This window comes from Pygocentrus nattereri, chromosome 26, assembly GCF_015220715.1.
Source record: "Pygocentrus nattereri isolate fPygNat1 chromosome 26, fPygNat1.pri, whole genome shotgun sequence".
Lineage (NCBI taxonomy): Eukaryota > Metazoa > Chordata > Actinopteri > Characiformes > Serrasalmidae > Pygocentrus > Pygocentrus nattereri.
Window position 1 is genome coordinate 2,726,039 of NC_051236.1, and position 26,462 is coordinate 2,752,500.

A 26,462-nucleotide genomic window follows, 5' to 3' on the forward strand; every position below is an offset into this window, starting at 1 on the left:
AGTTGTGTGATTATTCAAATGTTCATGTAAACAGCACCCTCCGATTTCTAAATCTGATTAAGAAATCCAATAATATTATTGCATTATTGGATATTATTACAGTAATCAGATTTCTCAGTACATGTGAACTCTTACTCTGATTTCTTTCGGATTTCTCAGCCTGCAGATGTGCAAAAACAGACGCTGGTACTGGAAATAAGCGAGCAGTGGTGGCGCAAAACGCAGCAAAACACATTTTGGAGCGACTCTGAAACCAAATATATGCTTGATGAAAAGAAGGATTTACATATTCTGCATCTTCTAGAGGATGCATGTTCATATTTTCAATGGTGTGATGCTGCGGCATAAAGTTTGAGTTTTACATTATGTTTACCTCACGTCTTTTTCTGTGAGTTTATTGGCTGGTGTCAAAGCAGATATCTGATAGATAGATAGATAGATAGATAGATAGATAGATAGATAGATAGATAGATAGATAGATAGATAGATAGATACTTGATCGATCCTGAACGATGCTGTCTTGAGTTTCCCCAATGTCCGATTACTCAAGGGCATGTAAATGTGTTGATCGGATTACTGACAAAATCAGACTTTCTGCAGTTATCAGATTATTAAGTTCACATCTGAAGTCCTAATTTTGCCGTTTGATCCACCCCCATCATACTCAGGCATCCTCATACTGATTTTTATCATTATGTAATTATTAATTATTGTCAAAAACATCAAAAAGTCATTTAATACAGTTAAAGGTTTCTCGGAGAACTTTGCATTTTTTACTCCTTAATAAGATTAAGTGAGCCTTATTAGTCCCACAACGGGGAAATTTCACCTCCACATTTAACCCATCCGTACAGTGAAACATCCCACACACACTAGGGGGCAGTGAGCACACTTGCCTGGAGCGGTGGGCAGCCCTATCCACAGTGCCCGGGGAGCAGTTGGGGGTTAGGTGTCTTGCTCAAGGACACCTCAGTCATGGACTGTCGGCGCTGGGGCTCGAACCAGCGACCTTCCGGTCATGGGGCCAGCTCCCTAACCTCCAGCCCAAGACTGCCCCCTCAAGTGGGCCAAAATTTTTATTACAAACCTCTATAACATAAGAATAGCTCCATTAGTTTACATTGAAGTCCCTGTAATTGCTAAATAATCCTTTGTATGTAATAAACCTGGAACGTTAAGGGGTTAATAGCGTCACGCTGCCTGTCTACATGCCCTGTAGTGCTCCTCACTCCATGCAGTCCATGAACTACATCCCCCAGGATCTTACAGGACATTACATTACACCTACACATACTACCTCCACCAATCACAATCCACTTCCTCACTCCAAGTCACCTGTGTGACTACACCTGTTCCTCATTTCACGTCTCTGTATAGACACCTGTTTGTCTTTAAGTGATACTTTTTTTTTTGTTTGATCCCACAAACGGGGAAATTCCACCTCCGCATTTAACCCATCCGTGAAGTGAAACACCACATACACACTAGTGAACACACACACTAGGGGGCAGTGAGCAGCCCTATCCACGGCGCCCGGGGAGCAGTTGGGGGGTTAGGTGTCTTGCTCAAGGACACCTCAGTCATGTGCTGTCGGCTCTGGGGATCGAACCGGCAACCTTCCGGTCACAGGGCCAGATCCCTAACCTCCAGCCCACGACTGCCCCAAAAACAGGGGCAGGGAAGTCTTGTGTTTGGGAAGTATTGCCGCTATTTACAGAGCATACCGAACATCATTCACCAGCCTGTTTTCACCCTGTATCCACCTACATTGTTTTTCGGCCCTGTTTGGTGCTTTCCCTCATTTGGAAGCCTCTGTTTTGGCTTTGATTACTTCTTTGCCCCACGTGCTGTGAACTGACTATCCTGGTGTTGACCTTGGCCTGTTTCTGGATTACGTCTGTAGCCCCTCTGATATTAAAGCTCAGACTTTCCCTTTTATCCACAAGCGTCTGACTAGTTCTTGGAGCATTACAAATGGCTTCTTAGCCTTAGAGCTACACAAGACACATATTCGATGCAGCTTTCTTTCAAGAAATAGAGGATTTACAGAGGAAAAATACATTCAACCGCTGGTTTTCTTACCTTTCACAATCAAAACTGCATCCACAGACAAGCTCTCCACGTCAGTGTCAATAATACAGACGTACTTCCCACCATGGTGCAGCTGGATGTTTCGAATCATCAGGTCGCCGGCATTCCTCTGTGGGAAACATCAAAATAAAATTTCAGCAGCTTGTGAAAATCCACTGCTGCTGTACAAACTCAATCTGTTCAAATGGGTTCTGTTTACGATTCTCACAGACAACAAATCAGAGGCCGGAAAAATCACAAGCCTGTTCTCAGCATGTTCTTTATGAGAAGAAAAAAAAAAAACATACATTTTTCTATTGATTTCATTTCATCTTTGGTTGATGCTACCTGAAAGATAGATTTCTTTCATATTTTCCACTGTCAGCTAATTCATCCCCAGAGTGCCTGCATTTTCCCCCACCTCTATCCCAAATATAGCTCATCAGCCGTGCCATGTTTACCACCTGGAATGTATGTCTTTATTTCTGCACTAGTCTAAAATAGCTAATAAGTAAGGGAACCTGTACCGTACTAAACAGCACTGTGTCTAAATCACAGCACATAAACTGCCACTCAAAAGTTTGGGATCTATGTTTTGAACAATATAAAACCAATTTGGTGTCAGATAAATGTATAAAATGAAGGATGCACACTACACATGCACATTATACAGCAATCCCATTTACCAAATGTCTGGAGAAAATACATGACACTGAAATATGGGTTCATAACCGTCTTATACATGTTAAAGTAAAGCTCACTTTACCTAGGAGCCTCAGAAAATGCTCACTTTTGTTCGCAGTCTGACTTCGCAAGCTGTCACAATATCGGCATTATGTCAGTGTGATATACACTGAGCTGCGAAGTTGGTTGTTATAATAATGTCGCTTCACCACAGAAAGTGTCATTTCACGGTTTAATGACAGGGAAAAAAAAAAAGATCAGTGTTATCTGACATATGTGTCATGTCAACGTGACAACAAAGCTGGAATAAATGCAGACTTTATTACAAACGAAGCTTATCGGAATCATTTATATGGACCAATCTATAACCCCATTTCCAAAAAAGCTGGGACACTCTGATAAAACCAAAATGGTATGATGTGCTAATAATTTAAACCCTATATTTCATTGACGATACAACAAAGGCAACATATAAAATGTTGGAACTGAAAAATTTTATTCTTTATTGAAAAATATTTGCCCGTTTTGAATTTGATGCCAACAACACGTTCCACAATAGTTGAGATGGGGCAACAAAAGGCTGGTTAAGATGTGTAACGCCGGTGGTTAATTGGCAACAGGTCAGTAACATGATTGAGTATAAAAAGAGCATCGCAGACAGGCGGAGCCTTTCAGAGATAAAGATGAGGAGAGGTTCACCACTCTGTGAAAAACTGAAGAGCAAATAGTGCAACAATTCAAGAACAACCTTTCTGAATATAAAATAGCAAAGAATTTTAGCTTTTCATCGTCTACGTTACATAATATAATTAAAAGATTCAGAGAATATGGAGAAATGTCTGTATGCAAGGGACAAGGCTGAAAACCAGTATTTGCTGGCAACCAAGTATTTGTTTTGGCCCCTCAGGCGGCGCTGCATTAAAAACAGACATGATTCTGTAGTGGAAATCACTGCATGGGCTCAGAAACACTTCTGAAAACCACTGACTGTGAACACAGTTCATCACAGCTTCCACAAACGCTGTTAAACTCTAAAACACAAAGAAGGAACCCAAATATAAACAGGATCCAGAAACGCTGCCACCTTCTCTGGGCCCGAGCTCATTTAAAATGGACTGAGGGGAAGTGGAAAAGTGTCCTGTGGGCCGACGAATCAACATCTGAAGTTCTTTATGGAAATCATGGACACTGTGTCCTCCGAGCTGAAGGCCACCCAGCATGTTATCAGTGCTCAGTTCAAAAGCCAGTATTCATGATGGTTTAGGGGGCATTAGTGCACATGGCATGGGTGACCTGCTCATCTGTGAAGGCTCCATCAATGCTGAATTACATATACATGTTTTAGCAACATCTGCTGCCGTCCAGACAACGTCTTTTTCAGGGAAGGCCTTGATTATTTCAGCAAGACGAAGCCAAACCACATTCTGCATGTATTACCACAACATTGCTCCGTAGTAAAAGAGTCCAGGTGCTCAACTGGCCTGCCTGCAGTCCAGACCTGTCACCACTGAAACCAACTGCCGCATTATAAAATGAAAAATATGACAAAGGAGCCCCTGAACTGTAGAGCAGCTGAAATCCTGCATCAAACAAGAGCAAGAAAGCATTTCGCTGTCAAAACTACAGCGGCGTCTCCTCAGTTCCCAAACACTTACAGAGTGTAGTTAAGAGAAGAGGTGATGAAACACGGGTAAACAGGCTCCTGTCCCAATTCTTTTGGACGTGTTGTCGGCATCAAACTCAAAATAGGCATATATTTTTCAACAACCAACAAAATTTCTCAGTTTCACCATTTTATATGCTGTCTTTGTAGTATTGGCATCCTGTAAAATATGGTTTAGATGATACGCATATTATTGCATTCTATTTTTATGTACATTTTACACGGCGTCCTAACTTTTTTGGAAACGGGGTTGTATTTAATTAGCTCAAATTGGGTTCCCACAGCAAGCACAAGCGATTTAAAAACAGAAAGAATGAAGTATTCAGACCTTAGATATTTACTTTTATTTAGATATTGTTATGATCTATTAAAACTCAAGGCATTTATTGATATGATCTAAACAATCTAATAATAATAATCTAAATATTAACCGAATCATCATTTATAGGGTGCTTTCTGTTGGGAGGTGTCTGTCCCAAACCCAAACCCTTACATTTATACTAATGCAAATATTACTTACCAATATCTAGTGCACTATTTCTGGAGTTCTGCATTTTATGGTGGTGTCTGAAAACAACATGCAGAAGATCCACTGCACTCAAGCAGACCCATAATGCACCGCAATAAGTAGCGTACAACTGATGTTCCCTAGGGGATAGGAGATACCCATAATGCACCGCATTGTTTGGGTTGAAGATTCACATGCAGCTTCTCTGAGGAGAATTAGCGAACCCAGCCTCAGCGTCAGCGTCTCCTCAGAGCTGCTACTGATGTGAGCTCTTCTCATGTGTGCAGTCAGACTCAGCAGTTATAACGGGATGTTTATAGTGTTTATGCGATGAAATCTGCTGTTAGTAATGAGCAGCGCGTGTGACGCAGTGTTCAAAATCATTTATTACCATCACAGGTTTATTTTTCTCATAATAGTGTTGTTCCATGTAGGGATCCAGATTTTCAAGTGCGGATAAACTGATTAGGGGACCATTTCGGACACGGCGTTCACATTTTTGATTTCTTTTAAAGTGAAGTTGAAAGATTTAGACTTGAGTTTAATTTTTAAATTCAAAAAAAAGTTTTAGTCTGTAAGCTGAGTCTTGCTTTACCCACACAACTGCATTTTAGAGCAGGAAGTGAGGCTGCATCCCTGTCCCTCATGGCCTCATGGCAAGCAGGTAGATCCCACTCTTCTGATGTAAATGAAGTCTGAAAATCACTAAGCAACACTGAGAATTGTCACTACCTAAATGCAGAAGTAATGAAATTAAGTAATCTTTTTATGTTTTAATGAAAAGTTTTATGATTTTATGTGTGTACAACGCTTCAAAGCTGTCTGATATATATACATATATAAAAGTATTCCAAAAGTTTTCACTCCCCCATCCAAATCAGTGAATTCAGGTGTTCCAGTCACTTCCATGGCCACAGGTGTATAAAGCCGAGCCCCTAGGCCTGCAGACTGCTTCTACAGACATTAGTGAAAGAATGGGTCGCTCTCAGGAGCTCAGTGAATTCCAGCGTGGTACCGTGATCGGACGCCACCTGTGCAGCAAGTCCAGTCGTGAAATTTCCTCACTACTAAATATTCCACAGTCAACTGTCAGTGGGATTATAACAAAGTGGAAGCGATTGGGAACGACAGCAACTCAGCCACGAAGTGGTCGGCCACGTAAAATGACAGAGCGGTCAGCGGATGCTGAGGGGCATAGTGCGCAGAGGTCACCGACTTTCTGCAGAGTCAATCACTACAGACCTCCAAACTTCATGTGGCCTTCAGATCAGCTCAAGAACAGCGTAGAGAGCTTCATGGAATGGGTTTCCATGGCTGAGCAGCTGCATCCAAGCCTTACATCACCAAGCGCAATGCTTCTGGCAAGCTGATGAACGAGTCTGGGTTTGGCGGTTGCCAGGAGACGGTACTTGTCTGACTGCATTGTGCCGAGTGTAAAGTTTGGTGGAGGGGGGATCATGGTGTGGGGTTGTTTTTCAGGAGGTGGGCTCGGACCCTTAGTTGAAAGGCCCCAGTGAAAGGAACTCTTAAAGCTTCAGCACCAAGAGACAATTTCATGCTCCCAACTTTGTGGGAACAGTTTGGGGACGGCCGCTTCCTGTTCCACATGACTGAACACCAGTGTACAAAGCAGGTCCATAAAGACGTGGATGAGCCAGTTTGGTGTGGAAGAACTCAACTGGCCTGCACAGAGTCTTGACCTCAACCCCATAGAACACCTTTGGGATATAATGTGTGTGTGTACAGTACTATGTGCAAGTCTTAGGCACCCAAGATATATTATTATATATATTAATTATATATAAGATTATTATATATAATAACTAGTGATTTTCTGGATGTTAGTGTGTTTATCCATTTCCAAGCCTCTCCTCGAGGATGTATGTAGTTAAATGTAGTTAATGTATGTAGTTAAAAAGCAGCTCCTGGTTTGACCAATCAGAGCTTCAGTAAATTGAGCTCATGATGTAATTGATGAGACATATTTGATAGAGACAGATTGTCTCTGTGGCGGCTGTGAAAGTGTCAAGGAAAAATATGGAGCCGAGAAATTCTTGTTACTTTTTATTGTTTTTCTGTTTATTTGAATTATGAATACGACTTTATTCTGATGTATATTGTGATAAACTCACTGCTGAGGTCCATTGATTAACAATTTATTTAGATGCCTAAAACTTTCACACAGTACTATATATATATACATGTGTGTGTGTGTGTGTGTGTGTGTGTGTGTGTGTGTGTGTGTGTGTGTGTGTGTGCGCGCGCGTGTGTGTGTGTGTGTGTGTGTGTGTGTTTGTCAGTTAGGAAGCTAAAGTGTAAAGCAAGCTAGAAAGCAGAAATCATCCAAAATGATTACATGGAGCTGCAGAACCTGATAAGGTTCAAATACAATGCACATCCAAAACTCACTGTGTTTGAAAAGAGGTGATCAAATTCACAGACTTTGCAGCACACACTTGTAAGATGGTTCTTCAAGGGTTCTTTACCAAACCAAAATGGTTCTTTCTAGAACCATGAACATTCAAATTACCCCTACCCCTTCCACGATTACAGGGTTGTTTGCACTGTGCCAGTGTTTTTCAGATTGATGGAGAAGGTGCTGTAGATGGTTCTTTATAGAGTTCTTTTATTGATACAAGCTTGACATTGTAACAATAGCAGCAGAGCCCTTTTTGGCGCTATATAGAACCCTTTTCAAAAAGGTTCTATATAGGACCATCTACAGCACGTTCTCCATCAATTTAAAACACAGGTTCACAATGCAAAGAACCCTTTAATCGTGCAAAAAATATGTCCAGGCTACGGGGAAAATGTATAAATTTGCCTTTATGCCAAAGTATTATCTCAATTACAGGCAGTGACTCAGCACTTTGAGAGTCTCAAACAGCTGATGATAACAAAGGGTGAACATTCAGAGTGTCAGGGAGTTTGTCTTTGACCTTGCGAAGTGGTTGGACACTGAGAAATGAGGAACTGTGACATGTGGCCGCGACTGAAGCCAAAACTGTCTGGATCTCGTGGAGGCCCTAAGGTCTCCGCGTCCTCTGGGACACCCACCCTCCCCGCTTAAAATGTCCCTGGCGAGACAGAACAGACCACGCCGCTGACTAGCCTCCGGGCTGCACGCCTATCCGGCTCACCCAGACGCACACAAGAGCCCGCTAAAACAAACACGCTCCGGCTAATTGGCAAGATACTAATTATTCCGTAATTACACAAGCGGGGGGAGGGGGGCGGGGGGAGCAGCAAGGCACACATAACGAGAGCTAATATTGTTCTAAATAAAACACAAAGCACGCCAACACCATGGGGAATAAATAACTGTCGGCACAGGGGAGGCACAAATCAGTAGATGTTGGTATTTGAAAGCATCTTTCATCAAAAGCGGCAGTCACAGCAGCATGAGATGTAAAACGACCGTGGATTTCACAGGAATACAGATCAAATCGACTGCCTGACTAATATTGACTGTATTGACTGGCTCTGTTGTGAAAGTGGACAGTTAAGTAGTATCAATTAAGTAGAGGAGTCAAACACACACACACACACACACACACACACACACACACACACACACACACACACCCCAATCAGGCACAACATCATGACCACCTCCTTGTTTCTACACTCATTGTCCTTTTTATCAGCTCCACTTACTGTATAGCTGCACTTTGTAGTTCTGACGTGGTGGTGGTGTGTTAGTGTGTGTTGTGCTGGTCTGAGTGGATCAGACAGAGTTTTTAAACACCTCAGTGTCGCTACTGGACTGAGAATAGTCCACCAACCAAAAATATCCAGCCAAAAGCGTCCTGTGACCACTGATGAAGGACTAGAGGATGACCAGCACAAACTGTGCAGCAGCAGATGAGCTGTCGTCTCTGACTTTACACCTACAAGGTGGACCGACAAGGTAGGAGTGTCTAATAGAGTGGACAGTGAGTGGACACAGTCTGTAATTATAGAACTACTATAAGTAGTGCAGCTATACAGTAAGTGGAGCTGATAAAATGGACATTGAGCTCAGAAACAAGGAGGGGGTCATGATGTTATGTCTGATCCGTGTATTAATATTATGTATATATATTCTATGTATACTACACACATGCACACACACACACTCATATATATATATATATATATATATATATATATATATATATAAAATCCACATGGAACTAATTCACATTTTCAGTGCTTGTTACATGGTCTGCACTAGGCTTATACTTACATTACCTCTTCCCAAAACTCCCTGTCAACATGCAGCTTTGTTTTTCTCGGCTCCTAAGATGAAGCGCGTAGAGAGATGATTCACTCAGGGTTAATCTAGGTTACCAAGACACGAGTCACAGAATGTTCCCTCAAGTTTCTTCCTGGAGAACCCAGCCCACATGTCAACTAAAGCAAGAAGGCCAGGAGTGCCTTGGTGGGCTGCAGTTCGCGAAGTGGGCTGGAACCGCTGGTGCAATCGGGAGGCTTCCCCTTCTCTGACAAGTCACTGTCCCAGACAAAAGGCCTCTGTCTCTGAGGACGTCAAGCAGCTGGCAGCGAGAAAACTCCAGCTCTGACAGTCGGGGAGAGAGGCAGGGGAGGTTGGGTGCTGTTTAATTATGCTAATGCATTCATCCCAAGCAGCCGAGATGGGAAGCGGTAATCTCCACAAACGGGAGGCCGTGAAAAACCAGCATCTCATTACATCCCGTGTCAGCACATGTCGTTGTCGGCTGTAACCACCACTGAGAGGAGAGCTCGAGGTGTGACCACGTCCATGCGACAAAACCCCAGCGCACCACCTTGAATTTTTTTTCCATGAGCATTCTGGGAATCTGTAACTTAATACATAATCACTTTCTTCTGACATTGTTTTTTTCCTCATTTAAATAATTTGTCAGGGACAAGCTGAGAACAAACGGTTGAGACTTACATTAAGAAAAGGAACACATTTAACAAAGCCCAGTGTCTTATCTGGCAATTCGACGCAGGATTTCAAATCATCATTTGACTTGTGCCAGCCTTGCCCTTGGTTCATGCCAGCAAACTCATTATGAAATTATTTCAGGGCTCTAGCTACATAAATAGGTATGCAAATTCAATTACAGCAAAGACTGACGATAAGGAATGTTCCCCCTTGAGGTGCAAAAATTAGATGTTGGGAGGAAGAAAATAGTGAAAAAAAACAGTTTTAATTGATGTGGCCCCTTTCTCTGTATCACACAGACTGTTCTCCAATCATGGCAATTCATTCACTGTCAATGTAGGTCATCAACAGAGTGACCCAGAACAAGTGAATGGAAATCGTCCGGAATATTCTTTTTCAACCACAGCAGTAATGAGGACCAGAACTCTCTGAAGCAGAAGGTTCAGTTTTACACACTGCCATGTGCGTCATTTAGCAAGGTCAAAAGCAGTGGATGATAAAGAGGAATTCTGATAGTAATTCTGATCAAATTTCCGTGTAGTTCAATGTTTGAGATGTCATTCCAACAATGTCAGCCCAAGTGGTTTGATATGAAGTGGTTCACTTATCATCACAATGTCAAAAATGCCACTATAGATATTTTCTATATGATCCAAAGTGGCCTCTTAATCCTTATGGGCTTTTATGATGGTAAAATAGTGGAACCTTCTAAAAAATTCCAATTTCTCTGGGCACATATTTGCCTTACAATACATTGCTTTTACCTCTCTGCCATTATAACATGAGCATGTGCTTTGTATTCATGACCATTGCATGTAACAACTTTCTGTGAAGGAGCTTTTAGGGGCGTTAAACTCTTCAGACATCTGGCTCTTTTCACCACCACTGTGAACAATTCTTACATTTCCCCAGAGCTCTTCACATCAGACTGCTCTGAATAGTCATATCAAAGGTTGTGTTCAGACTGCAGGCAAATTGGATTAGTTTCTCAAGTCACATCTGTCCTCACTGGTATTTTCAAGTGATTAGATCGTATTTGTGTGTCTAGACATCACCAACCGACCTGCATGGGCTGCTGTGCTGACGACGTACACTGTAAAAATTGATTGTGCTTTAAAAAAGTTTAAAAAGTAAGTAAATGGGCTAAAATGGTTAAAATCAGAGATGCATCGTCTCACCCTCCAAACTGCATTTATGGCATTTGGCAGATGCTCTTATCCAGAGCAACTTAGTTTGATCATGTGTTACACAGGTAGGCGAAGGTGGTGTTAGGAGTCTTGCCCAAGGACTCTTATTGGTATAGTGTAGGGTGGTTACCCAGGCGGGGCACTGAACCCCAGTCTACAGTGTAGAAGGCGAAGGTGGTGTTAGGAGTCTTGCCCAAGGACTCTTATTGGTATAGTGTAGGGTGGTTACCCAGGCGGGGCACTGAACCCCAGTCTACAGTGTAGTAGGCGAAGGTGTTACCCACTACACTAACCAACCTCTTCAAAAAGTCTCTGGGATAAGCAGGACTCTTTGATGCTGTTCTTGAATCCCAGCACAGTGTTAATTGCTGCGTAGCAGGCCATGCAGAAGACACGTTGAAATCTGATTTGAGTGGCTGGAGCACCCAGACTGAGACGCATCTGCAAAATCTGGTTAGAATCGCATTTCAAACCACCTCCAAAAGTGTTTTTCATCAGATTTTTTTCAGGTTTTTGCTGTCCAGACTATCAAAAATCAATCTGGATTCAATGTCGATATGCCAAAAAAAATCTGTACACAGTCTGAACACAGCCTAAATAACTGAAAGCAGAATTATTGAAACATTGGTGGAATTTCCCTTTAAGAAGAAGTTAATAATACAAAAATGCAAATGCTAAACTTATAAATAAATACACTAACGAACAAATAACAGCATCCGGAGCACCGAAGTTGGAACAGAAGTGGGCAGATGTTACAAAAAGGAATGTAAAGTTTGTTTTGATCTCCAATTTGCAGTTCTTAGGCAATTACAGTGCTAAATAAACTAATTTTGGCAGAATAAATAGGATGAGTAACAGAACTTTCCAACCGTAAAAATTAACTTGGAGATAAGCAAGACACAAAAAAACACCCAAACAGCTCAGTCTGACCCACACATAGATTCATCGTTAAAAAAGTGGCTAATCAAAGATGCAGGAGCTGAAACTGAATCAAATGTTTTCCCAAGAAAACTAAAAAAGACAGAAAGAAAACAAAGACCAAAATGAAGAGGGCAAACAACTAGTTTCGTCCAGGGGAAAGGTGAGCTCACGTTGCTAATGATTCTAAAGCTGTCTAAGTTAGTGGTTTAAGCTGGTTTAATTAGACAATTTGGAACCAGCATAGTGTAAATACTGTGTTTTGTTTTGAGGATAACAGTGAAAAAATAGCCAAAAAAGAGAGAGCAAAAAAAACTCTGAGGAGCGCTGTCTAATTAACACAACATAATTAGTGATATGCAATATGACCGACTTCCCATTCTTAATCCATAGGGTTTAATATGATGGCAGCCCACCTTTTGCTTTCCACAAGGGTTAGGAGTGTTTATGGGAATTTCTGACCGTTCTTCCAGAAGAACATTTGTGAGGTCAGACAGTGATGCTGGACGAGAAGGCCTGGCTCACAGCCTCCCCTCTAATTCATCCCAAAGGTGTTCTATGGGGTTGAGGTCAGGACTCTGTGCAGGCCAGTCAAGTTCTTCCACACCAAACTGGCTCATCCGTGTCTTTATGGACCTGCTTTGTGCACTGGTGTGCAGTCATGTTGGAACAGGAAGGGGCCGTCCCCAAACTGTTCCCACAAAGTTGGGAGCTTGAAATTGTCCAGAATCTCTTGGTGCTGAAGCTTTAAGAGTTGCTTTCACTGGAACTAAGGGGCCGAGCCCAACTCCTGAAAAACACCCCACACCATGATCCCCCCTCCACCAAACTTTACACTCGGCACAATGCAGTCAGACAAGTACCGTCTCCTGGCAACCGCCAAACCCAGACTCGTCCATCAGATTTCCAGACAGAGAAGTGTGATTGGTCACTCCAGAGAACACGTCTCCACTGCTCTAGTCCAGTAGTGGAGCTTTACACCACTGCATTCCACGCTTTAAGATAAGATAAGATAAGATAAGATAAGAGTAGTGATCGACTCTGCAGAAAGTTGGTGACCTCTGCGCACTATGCCCCTCAGCATCCGCTGACCGCTCTGTCATTTTACGCGGCCGACCACTTCGTGGCTGAGTTGCTGTCGTTCCCAATCGCTTCCACTTTGTTATAATCCCACTGACAGTTGACTGTGGAATATTTAGTAGTGAGGAAATTTCACGACTGGACTTGCTGCACAGGTGGCGTCCGATCACGGTACCACGCTGGAATTCACTGAGCTCCTGAGAGCGACCCATTCTTTCACTAATGTCTGTAGAAGCAGTCTGCAGGCCTAGGGGCTCGGCTTTATACACCTGTGGCCATGGAAGTGACTGGAACACCTGAACTCAATGATTTTGTTCGCTGGTATTCTGGTCAACATGCATGACCTGTGTTTTTCAGTAGGGCACTACAGACTCATCTATACTTTCCCACAGAGTACATACACACAGGCTCCAGCATTTTGAGCTATGCAAACTGGCGCATTCATTGCTAGTCATGCTACAATAACAAGGTGAAACACAAAGTAAAGCTAAGTTGTGTGGTTGTCATCTGAGTCCTTGTTCATGACATTTCAGTGCTTTTGGCTACCGTCACAGAGGGCAGAAGTACATGGCACAATCTGGCAGGGACCATTCTTGCATTTTACTCACCCCGCCGACTCTCTCAAAGTGGTCCGAGTCCTGGTGGAAGTCAATGAGCTGGCCGTTGAAGGCCCAGGAGAAGGTCACATCGAGGGCTGGATCCAAGGCCACCTGGCAGGGCAGCACAATACTCTCGCCCACTATGATCTCCAGACTGCTGGGGCCCTGCGTGATCCTGGTCGGCTCTAAACACAGCGGCAACATAGATCCATCAGCTTTATTGTGCTCAGAAAGCTACAGAACATCTACTGAAATGCTGGCACACACTGGTCCAACACACCAATAAAACCATCATCAGGGTTTAAAATGATAATGTTAAAGATATTATTTATTCATATTCATATTGCACATTTCTCTTTCTCTTTGTTTTAAATGATTAAAGTGTTTTATTCTTTTACATAAATGGTTGCAACTGTAACAACTGCAATTTCCCTCTGGGATCAATAAAGGATTCTGATTCTGATTTAGATTAATATAAAGATGTTTAGAGTTAACCATTCCAGGTATTGGTATTCAAATTGTGAATTCATATTTCGAGAACCTTTTCTAAATCAATGTGGGAAGACAGGCCTGGAACAACCGGGTTTTATATTAGTATGAATAACTTATTACACCTTGTTACGAAACACATGTGCCTTAACATAAGCATGTAGGCAAGGATGCACTGTTAAGGAAAAGACTAGGCACCAATAACATGGCTTTATTGCTAAGTACTTGGCTGATGTTTTCTAGGTCCAGAAACAATAAAAATACACTATTCTGACAAATAACATGCTGGTGCATCGTCCACTGAGGAGAAACGATCTTGTGTAGAAGACAAGCAGCTCTCATTAGCATCCAATGCTGTACAAATTAGTTTTTAGCCAATTAGCTCATCTGAAGAGGCAGTTGCTCATCCGACACACAGCCTACCAATTTACCAACTGAAGTAAATCTACAACAGTTTTATTTGGTGAAAATAGAAATGAACAATATCTGGACAGAAGTCAATATTGCTTTCTAAACCTAACAAGATGGGTGTTAGTGGCTTCTCAGAGCTCATCAAAAACAGGGCTAAATATTAATTTCGCAAGTCATTTGTCTCATGTTTCACCTATGACTGAGGGGCAAATATCACAAGCCATTCCCGCATATTAGTATTAACTGAGAAGTTGTGGAGACTTTTAGCTTATAGAGAGGACCAGGCCTGAAGCAGCTGGCCAAGCGAGGAGCAGGAAAGCTGTCTAATCATGCTCGGATAACAGCTAATGGCTAACCCCAAGAGACTGGCTTCCAGCTTCTTTTCTCCCTTTCACTTTTTTACTCATTACATCCTGATTTCTAACTGCAACTTACTACATGCACAGTAAGGCCATTTAACACTGCATGTACGTTGCGTCACCGGCATTCAATTTGTGTCATACCAGTGCAGACAAAACTCTGAGCTTTACAAGAATTTCAACCAGTATTTTGGTTTTAGTTGATGCATGGTCAATCAGTGTGGTTTGAATGATGTCTTAGAGGACCAACAACCAATAAAGTGTAGCAAAGTGTGGTCAGTATTTGGCTCTGAGAACCCACATCATGGAAGAACAATTTTTCCCACATGTTTGTGGAATAAAAGAGTGTGATACACACACTAAACATCGCTAACGTTTCAAAATGTACTGTCCGCTCCCTGGTCCACACTGAACAAACATGGAAAGTAAGTTGCTAAACCTGTTTTGAATTCTTTGCTTCACTGATCTCATGAAAAAACTAGTTATATCAAATAATAATATTGAATCAATTGCACTCATCCACCTGTTTAGCCCTGCCCACTCGTACTGAAGTTATAAGGAGTGTTTCAGCACCAGGTTGGTCTTTAATGAGGACACAGTCATTTACACCATTTTCATATAAAATTTAATCAAAGGCATAATACCAAAAACAGCCTGTTTGATACCAAGGTTAAAATTTTCTTCATGTATGGAGGAGTAATGGTTGTTTTTGATCCATAAAACCACGCAAACATCATAAGTGGAGCTCAGGGGAATACGCTGGATTTGAGCCCTTTAAGAGGCATATTGAAAAGCTACACAAAGGAGCTGATGTGCTTAATCATATTACAACATTATGAAAGTGAATGAAGTGTTTACAATCCAGTGAAGTGTTTTATCCTTGGTGCTTGCATTTCGATGGAGGGATGAAGGTAAGGTTTGCTGCCAACGTGAACCGAGAGCCGATCTACTTCACACGCATCTAGTCTCGCAATACAGCTGCTGCATTTTTCTAAAAACTGCCGTACGATCCTGAAAAGGTTAAGTGCTACGGTGACTGTCGGCACGAGGAACAAGATAAGTGGGATTTAATAGGGCGAAATACATCGTGCGGGGCATCTGGACTGGACGGGATGCAGCGTTGTGTGGATGTCTTCTGAGGGAAAGGTCGTGCTAATTAAATTACACTAGATTAAAAGGGTCAGCTTGTGGCTCATAACAAAAAAAGCTAATGACAAAAAATAAATAAATAAATAAATAAATAAACAGCTGACAGGACATTCATAAAAGGCACTGGCTCGCTCACATGCACACACTTTCTGCTTTAACATAACAAACATACCAATTAAACACACATCCTGCCTAATGGGGGACAAAAAGAAAGAAAACCCTAGATTCATCATGCCGTTTAATGAGGAGATAACAATATAGAGTAGAGTAGTAGCAATAGGCACACTAATCTCGGCTGACGTTAACAGTATGATTACAGCGCTATTAGGCACAGATGAGTGTATAGGAAGGAAAAGGATGTGAACTTTATTGAGTTTTCTCATGAGTGAGCCGTGGCTTTGAGAATAGAATAGACAGGGAATCTCTTAGGAATGCACAATTAGCTAATTCCCTCAATATGGTGCGGAAAGATTAAGCGTACTGCAGTATATAGGGCTTAAAATGGGTTAAATGTTCTGCTGACGTTTCCATATTTCATACTGAGTGAACATTTCATAATGGACGGACAAATAGAAATACATTACACTGACTTACATTAAATAATAAGAACTTTTTTCTTTCTCCTGTAACGTAGAGCCGGTTAGGTTATAATAATGTAATAGTGACGACCCACAGTTTTATCTCTACACCCTCAGAAATTAAGGCAGTAAACTGTCACTGGGTTAGTGCTTCTCTTCTCACTGGGGTGGGACCCTCAAGGGTACATCTCAGTGCCTTTAGTCAGGGAACATAACTGAACCATAATCCACTGAAATGATCTGTTTTAAGCTGGACTGACTCCACACGCCCCGCCTCGCCTCGCCTCCAGGCTTTTACTCTACTGCTCTGTTTTAAAACATTCGGTTATGAAAAGGAACAAATACCAACTTTTCACCTGGAGGAACTGATTTAAGCTTCACAATCAGACCTTAGAACCACTGCTGGAGCTTTGAGGCCACATTTACATTGTTTGTACCTTGATGAACGAGAAATGTACCTGAACTATGGTCATTTCTAACAGTGCACCAGCGAATCTATGGCCAGTACCGTGCAAATAATTAGTGACTTTTATTGTTGCTACAACTCTGCACACTATCTAGGCAGCTTGTCTGAAAAACACATTGATCTACAACACATGCATCACTCGATTGGCTGCATTTTATTACGAACCGAGTGTAAAAACATGCTCATAACTAAAACTTGTCTACATTTGATATCATTAAATGTCGTAAACACAAGTCTCATGACGGTTTTTCATCTTGTTTTGGGGCAGTAGCAGCCACTCAGGCTCAAGAGGCAGATGTTGCAGCCTCTCTTAAGAGGCATTCGATTAGAATTGTGTATAAAATATACTCCAGTGACATTTTTCACTGAAATCCTGAAAACTCAACACTGTAAAAACAAAAAACATTGCAGATACAGCGCTGTGTGAAAGTTTTAGGCGTCTAAGCAAATGTTTAACCAGTTGACCTCAGCAGTGAGTTTATCACAATATACATTAGAATAAAGTCGTATTCATAATTCAAATAAACAGAAAAACAATAAAAAGGAACAAGAATTTCTTGGGTCCATATTTTTCCTGGACACCTTCACAGAGACTCAATATCATCAATTACATCATGAGCTCAATTTACTGAGCACTGATTGGTCAAACCAGGAGCTGCTTTTTAACTACATATAATACTGGACTTCCTCGAGGAGCGGCTTGGAGATGGGTAAACAAACACACCAACATCCAGAAAATCACTGTTTATTATATATATATATATATATATATATATATATATATATATATATATATATATAAAATCATTATTACTTAATTTTCTTATAAATTTTGTTTATTCAAATATTAACACTTTTATCAGCAAATAAACACAAAGTAGACAAACAAATAGATTTCAAAAATTTGTCTTGGGTGCCTGAGACTTTCGCACAGTACTGTATATTCAGCTTTGCTGGTTGTAATCAAGACATCATTATTATGTATCAGTTTCTGGTCACATGTTTGCCCTCTAAGAACAGATAAATTTGCAGGAATTATAATAGTTTGGGGTCGGGCAGGTAAGTTGCTGCAGCAATCCTGCTGGTATTCTGGGGAGAGTTTAGATGTAACCCCCTCCTGTTATTTACAGCTGAATTCTCATGTAATATGATAACACGTTGTGGGGAATCAACACATCAACTGAAACTGGAACTGACTCCTGAATTCCCAAAACTGTGCAGCCCTAGTTGAAGCATTACCGGGATTCGAACTCACAACCTCCTGATGACAGTATAACCTAAGAAAGCTGTGTGGCTGAGGAGGCTGATATAAAGTACACTTTAACTACGTGACTGTAAAAAAGGCTGAACTGGTCAATTTGGAGACTAAAGTGACAAAATAAACAAATGTTTACAAATCTTACACACAGCAGGGGAAAAATGTTATAGCACATATTCTTAAAACTAAAACTACTGGGGTATAAAATTAAAAGCCAAACTATATCAGCTAATATAGTTGGTTATTGGAATTTTTAGCCCTTTAAAATCAGCATCACCCACAAAGTTTTCATATCGGTCAAGCACAACATCTCACATTTTTATTAGAGTGATGATATGGCAGGGATGTGCACATGCGAATAAAAGCTATTTTTCCTGTTTCTTTAAAAGTGTCTGTAATACAGGCCGTTGTTTATCATCAACGCTCACACTTTCTGCTGAGCAGGCATTCTCTGTAAGGGTACCATACTGGAAAATTAATACTTCAAAAGCAAGAGCCAACACTGTCCATGCATGCATTAAAATGCATAACAGGGCTTTTTGGTGCTATGAGATTAACAACAACAACAAAAACAAAAACAACAGCAACAGCAACTGTCTGAAACTATAAGCTCCACACTTAAACTTCAGCGCTGAAGTGAAAAACATGAGCGACTAACCTGTGATCAACAGCCGGCCCGCCGTGCTCGCGCTGCCAAACTGGTTTTTGGCTATGCACGTGTAAATGCCTCCATCTCGCTTAGTCACATTGGCAATCTTCAGCGTTCCGTTGGGGAAGAGAGATAACCTGGAAAAGACCCAGACGAACAATAAAGCACATGACTAAGCACTGGTTTAGAAGTACAGTAGCACTCAAACATTTGGCCACATCTGACTGACTTACGCTAAAGTGTTTAAAACTTGTGGATATAAAAAAAAAAAGTTGCTGTATCTTTTTAAAAAAATCAATACACTTTTAATCCCTCAGCGTCCGGTTGTGCGCACCCTGTCAAATTAAATGTGCTGTTGATTCTCTACGTGATAATAATTTAACACTTCCTTCGCGGAGAACACTCTTCTGCACACTTCAATGCAGAGTTTATTTATTTTCAGAGTTTATTTATTTTATATATTTGAGGGGGTGTTCATTTTTATACAGGCCACATTTTATGTCTCATATTTTCTTTTTTCCCAATATGGTAAATCAAGCCAATAAACAGTTACTGTTTATTAAAATGCGCAGATGTGTGTTCTCTGAAGAGGATGTGTTAATTTATTTTCTCTTAAAAAAAAATCATCTCATTTGACCACAGGTGTCAAAACTTCATACAGCTGCATGCGAAACGTCTTGAAGTCTGTTGGGAAAACATCCCTAGTGGTTCCTCATCAAGCCGGATGAGAATGTGCAAAAGATGAAAAACAGAATTCTGATTTTGACTTTTAGGTCACTGCATAATTCTAATTCCATGTGTTATTTCTGGGACTGTCAAATGCATAAAAAAATAAATAACATCATTTTGTGTGATTAGTCACACTCATGTCATTTTGTGTAATTAAGCACAACTTCATTGGTCTCATTTGTTTAAGTCTGATCGTGAATAAAGATTTATAGAAGACTTTTTTTTCTTTTAAAAGCATTAAATGGACAAAATAAGCAGAATGCACTGATTAATTTTAATAATTTAATAGCATTATTTTCATTGTGTATAGAATTCGCATGAACCAGAACATAAAAATAATATGATTTCCACTTAAAACTTACCATAACATATTCTTATCCTAAACATAACTCTATATTTATGATGTAATATTTTGATAACAAAAGATAATGTTCAGCAACATAGAGCTGGGCTTTGGCTTTAGGGTCCCCAGGGGTAAGAAATTGACTGAGGTCAATAATTAATGGCATTAACATCATTAAAGCATTAACACTGACAGCCCTACTTAATGTATAGCTTTGAGGTCTTTGTTATTGTTCTAAAATGTGGAAAATAGCAAAAACAAGCAGGTGTTTTCAAACGGGTGCTGTACACGTTTAGAGTAAGTGGTGGTACTAACCTATCGAGTGCATGTTTGACAGTACATATGTGTGCAGAGGAGAGCCACTATAGATTACGCAGTCTATTTCACCTTTCGTTCTTCTGGAGCATCTCACTCCCTCGCTTCCACAGGCTGATGGCTCTTGGCGAGGCTTGTGGCCTGCACTCCAGGGTCACCTCAGTGCCAACGCGGGCTTTCAGCACACTCCTCAAAGGGCTCTGAGAGAAACTGGGTGGCGAGGCTGCACGAGAAAGAGAGATTTGGCCCCCAGACAACGTTTAATGCCGCCTTGACGGAAAAAAAAACGTGATCGACTTTCTTACAGCCAGCGGCAAAAGAGGCGTCTTGCCTCTAAGGGAAATCTCTGAGATTTAAGGCCTTAACAAACGGAGCTGTGGATCGCGCAGGCTGACCTCACTGTCTCGTATCAGTCATCCTCTCAGCATGCCGTATAGGAGGAATTCGGTTACATAGGCAGCCGCGAGGGAGAGCGCCTTGATCAATATGTCGCAATTTACATGCATGAAGTCCAGAAAGAACGCAGTCATTGCGCTCGGCTTGTCAAGTCCAAGTCAAAGCCAGTTCTGAAGCAGAAACTGGAGTTTGAAATGAGACACTCTGTCAGACGGATACTGTCACACTGTGGCTCAGAGTGACATTTTGTGGGATAAAGATCTGATTTGGCCTGAGGTGAAACTGGGAGGACTGTGCTTTTATCACTGAAACAGGATAAAAATGGCAGAATTGAAAGATAGAAGTAGAAAAATATATATATGGTAGCATTCTGAATCTGACAAGCCTCGACTTTACTTTCCTTCCGTGGATTGTATCTGGTATGGTCTTCCCAGACCCAGAGTTTGGAACTGTTTCAATTAAGGATGCAATGATACCACTTCTTCTCCTCTGATATCAATACAGATATTTGAACCTTAAGTATCGGCTGATACTGAGCAATGATACTGATACTAACTCTAACTAAGTAAGTCCCCTATTTATAAGTAATAATAAGTAGTCCTGATGTTTATACATTTCCATTTTTTAAATATTTTATTTGAAAAACTCTTCCTTGTCACCAGAGAAACATAAGCTTAAATGAATGGCCTTTGCTTGTTGGAAATATTATATATACTGCACTTTTTTTTTTTTTTTACTATTCATACTTGCATCTATATTTTGTTTACCACTCTACCATCCTTAATTATACATAATGTAACCACAGCATCACTTACCACAGTTACTTTCCTGCACTTTATATGTAAATAATACTGTATTTGGCACTAATATATATATATATATATATATATATATAATGATATATATATCATGTTCACATCACATTAACACAGGTGCATAGCTCCCTTGTAATAGTTCCATAAAAATATATAAAAATATATTTTACAATATTGAAAAATTACATATATGATATACACCAATATTTCTATTTCACCATTCCCAATGTACAGTTTTGTAACAGTAATATAGTTATAGTTAATAGTATATGATATGTATGTCATATACACATTTCTATACATGCAATTTGTGAGTGAAGAAGAAAGTTGTGCATACATATATGTGTGTGTGTGTGTGTGTGTGTGTGTGTGTGTGTGTGTGTGTACATATATTTATTTTGTATTTACTATTATCTTTAGTAAATAAAACTATATAAATATTCTCAATTTGAAAATATGTTCGAAACTGAACTGAACAATAAGCAGATAAGCCTGTGGTGTGAACATGTAATCAGCTGTTTCTCGGCAAAAAAGGTGCTGAATATTGTTTCACATTCCAATGTGTGTACTGTTCATTCGCACTTACATCTCAGAGCGTCAGACTCTGCCAGAGTTTAGTAAATCTCATAGTCATTCATGTTGTCAGTAGCAGCGATCGAGCCACGGATTTCTCAGCTCTGTTGAAGCAAAATGCCGTGAGACCACGGCACTGCGTGATGCAACTGACTGACAGAGTGTACCACAGGCAGGACTAGTGGACACTGACAAATCTGACAAGTATTGCAGTACATGATGTATCATTTAATACATTCTGGTTGAACTCAGTACTCTAAATATTGAACACCATATCCAGTGGAGATTCTGTTTTATTTTAGGTGGCAAACTTTAAGAAACAAAGTTCAGAAACCAACTCCTTGCATAAGTTCCAGAGGCTTGGTCCTCTAAAGAAAATTTCAGGATTGCGCACCTCTACTGTAGTTTAACTTCTTCTTCTTCTTCTTTCGGCTGCTCCCTTTAGGGGTCGCCACAGCGGATCATCTGCCTCCATCTTGCCCTATCCATTGCCTCCTCTACTTTCACACCAACCATCTCCATGTCCACCTTCACTACATCCATAAACCTTCTCTGAGGTCTACCTCTTCTCCTTCTACCCGGCAGCTCCATCTCCAACATTCTTTGACCAATATATCCACTATTCCTCCTCAACACGTCCAAACCATCTCAACCTGGCCTCTCTGGCTTTATCTCCAAACTGCTCCACCTTCACCGTCCCTCTGATCTGCTCATTTCTAATCTTGTCCATCCTCGTCACTCCCAACGAAAATCTCAGCATCTTCATCTCCGCCACCTCCAGCTCAGCCTCCTGTCTTTTAGACAGAGCCACAGTCTCCAAACCAAACATCATAGCAGGACGCACTGCTGTCTTGTAGACCTTCCCTTTCACACTTGCTGCTATCCTTCTGTCACACATCAGCCCTGACATCTGTCTCCACCCACTCCATCCTGCCTGCACCCTCTTCTTCACCTCTTTTCTACACTGTCCATTGCTCTGGATGGTTGACCCAAGATATTTGAAGTCATCCACCTTTACAACCTCTACTCCTTGCATCTTCACCTTTCCACCTGCCTCCCTCTCATTCACACACATGTATTCCATCTTGTCTCTACTGACCTTCATTCCTCTCCTCTCCAGTGCAAACCTCCACCTCTCCAGATTCTCTTCCACCTGCTCTCTACTCTCACCACAGATTACAATGTCATCTGCAAACATCGTGGTCCATGGAGCCTCCTGCCTGACTTCATCTGTCAACCTTTCTATCACCATTGCAAACAAGAAGGGGCTCCAAGCTGATCCCTGATGTAACCCCACCTTCACCTTGAAACCATTTGTCACTCCAACTGCACACCTCACCACTGTTTCACTATCCTCATACATGTCCTGCACCACCCTAACATACTTTTCAGCTACACCTGACTTCCTCATACAGTACCACAGTTCCTCTCTTGGCACCCTATCATCTGCCTTCTCTAGATCCACAAAGACACAATGCAGCTCCTTCTGACCTTCTCTGTACTTCTCTACCAACACTCTCAACACAAAAACTGCATCTGTGGTGCTCTTTCTGGGCATGAAACCAAAATTTTGGTTCTAAATAAGTATATTAATAAAAGTAACATTATCAGTTATCAACTGCTCCCCGGGCGCTGCGCATTGGGCTGCCCACCGCTCCGGGCAAGTGTGCTCACTGCCCCCTAGTGTGTGTGTGGTGTTTCACTTCACGGATGGGTTAAATGCAGAGGTGAAATTTCCCCATTGTGGGACTAATAAGCGTCACTTAATAATAATAATTAATTTTACAAGAGTGTGATTTACCAATCTGCCTCATTAAAGCAGGAGTTTGGCCAGAATTTACACTGTGATTTTGCTCACAAATCCAAAGTTTTGCATTCACGACTGTGACACTATGGCAAATGCAAATAATGGTTTGTTGTCAGGTTTGCTTCTTTGGTTTTGCCTAAGAGCTACAAGGCCAAGTAATGCCAGTAATGAAAGCTTTTACCCCAATAATTTGCATAATGCTTAATGCCTAAATCATCACACTTGCCTGAAGCTGTGAAAAGTTGTTAAATAATCTCAATTAGACTTGCTCATGACACTGTATAACCAACCCGTGAAGAAAAGTGCAAAGGCCAACAGACTAATGTTTTATTAATATTTTTACTGATGTTCTTGGACGAGACAGAGTCTAAATTTGAATCGTTCAGAGAATATTTGTTTTTCTCACATTAAACACAAACTAGCTGTTTGAAGCCGTCAATGCTGAGTGGAGCAAAATCGACACTTCTTTCTGAGAAAGGCTGTTTACCGATATATTTCAACATTTAAAGAAATCAAAGGGAAAATCTCTCCCATACTAACTTACTGCATCTATTTGTTGCATTATTGCTAATTCCCTGAGTAATGATTTCCGGTAACACTTTATTTGAAGGCTACCTACATAAGGGCTTCATAACACATTCATAAGCACTGAATAATGTGTTTATGAAGCACTACTTGAACATTTATTAAGTGCTTATGTCGGTTCTCGCAACCTGACATAGGATGTTTTATGAAATAAATGACATTGTACTGACATAATATGAATAAACCTTGAACATATTTACAGCACTAAACATTTAAAACACTATACATTATTGCATCAATCATCTTATCCACGCCATGGAGGGAAGAGGGGGTGGTTTCCAGGCATATTTCACCTGATATCAGTACAATGTCGTCTTAAGAATGCTGACATAAACAGTTATGTATAGTGTTTTAAATGTTTAGTGCTGTAAATATGTTCAACATTTATTCTTATTATGTCAGTACAATGTCATTTATTTCATAAAACATCTTATGTCAGGTTGCGAGAACCGACACTTAATAAATGTTCAAGTAGTGCTTCATAAACACATAATTCAGTGCTTATGAATGCGTCATGAAGCCCTTATGTAGGTAGCCTTCAAATAAAGTGTTACCTGATTTGCTGTAAAGACTATTAAAAGCTTATGTTTTCCCATTTTGGGCTTGGCTCAATTATTTTTTTTTTATGATTTTTATTTATTTATTTATTTATTTTTGCTTGGAAGCCCACTTATCTATCATCCTGGTCATCTATGTGTCACATAGCTAAGAAAGTAGGAGCAGCCATTTGGAAAAAAAAAGTGGTATTTGCTAAATTCTGCCCATTCGCCATTGTTGGAAGAAAACCTTGTATCTCCAAAACGCTAACTTTATAGGAGAAGGAAAAAACATACTTTACTTTTAATGGAAGTCAATAGAACCAGAGTTTTTTCCAAGTCATTTTGGGTCATTTCTTTTAGTCCATTCATCACGAAATTTACAAATAATGTAAAGGGCAACCAGCATTTTCAGATTATGTGAAAAACTCAAAAACTTCAAAAAATGGATATACCAGACTTTCTTCCGGTTCGTCGTTCACTCAATACCGTTTGTATCCGAGGAGAAGAAATGGGAAAGCTTGTGAGGTTCAGGATGGTTTCTTATCAGGCTAACCGACGGCTGTGAGGGGACAGAAAGAAACAGAGCGTGTCTTACCCAGAACCATCAGTTCCGCGCTGGCATAAACGATACCGTGCTTGTTCTCCGCCACACACTGATACATCCCTCCATCAGATAGGGTCAGTGAGGAGATGGTGAGGGCACCGTTCTCTATCAGCACTCGACTCTGTGTAGAACACATACACATACGACTGAGTGTGGGCAGTCTGACGATGTGTTATCGCCATCATTGTAAACTACATCACACTATGCTTATCTCAGATATTGTGGGAATGGTCAGTATTTATACAACACTGAACGACTGCCTGCACAGAGAAAGACCAATAATAGACAGGCTCTAAACATCAGCCAGTATAGGGGAGCGCAGGGAACCTAATACGGGGCACCAACTGACATGGACCTTTTACGCTGTTAAAGAAGGTCAAGCAGCATGAGCTTTCGGCCACATTGCCACTTTTCCTAGCCACCATCTCCCACCAAATTCAGAGCGATTTGTCAGCATTTTAAAGGGATCTGTGTTTTCAGTGTTTTCAGGGCATGTTAGTATTTTTGTTTCAACAGTTTTTGTTTTTTTTTCACAAAATCTAATCGTATATTACTGTCACCAGCCCATTGCTTTGAAGCAGCTGACAAGCTCACGGCACGCAGTAGATAACACAGTGTTACAACTAAACCAATAAACAAAGATAAATAAAGGTACATTTTGTCACTGAAAACAGTGAATTTCATCTACTTTATTGGCATCTTTCAGATGTTGGTATATCAGTTTTGAAGAAGTAGATGAATGAAATTGACATCAGGTGCTAAATGCCTTTTAT

The 26,462-nt window shown here is 40.8% G+C and overlaps 1 protein-coding gene across 1 annotated transcript in view; it reads right to left on the minus strand.

Moving 5' to 3' along the window:
* cntn3b (contactin 3b) overlaps positions 1-26,462 on the minus strand; it is a 162,289-nt gene that overhangs the window by 30,153 nt on the left and 105,674 nt on the right. The window contains exons 10-14 of the mRNA XM_037535024.1: positions 25,681-25,810; positions 20,443-20,593; positions 18,993-19,120; positions 13,634-13,809; positions 2,083-2,200 (exon numbers count right to left, since the gene is read on the minus strand). Of these exons, the coding sequence (XP_037390921.1) occupies positions 2,083-2,200; positions 13,634-13,809; positions 18,993-19,120; positions 20,443-20,593; positions 25,681-25,810 (703 nt within the window). The remainder of the gene's footprint in view (positions 1-2,082; positions 2,201-13,633; positions 13,810-18,992; positions 19,121-20,442; positions 20,594-25,680; positions 25,811-26,462) is intronic.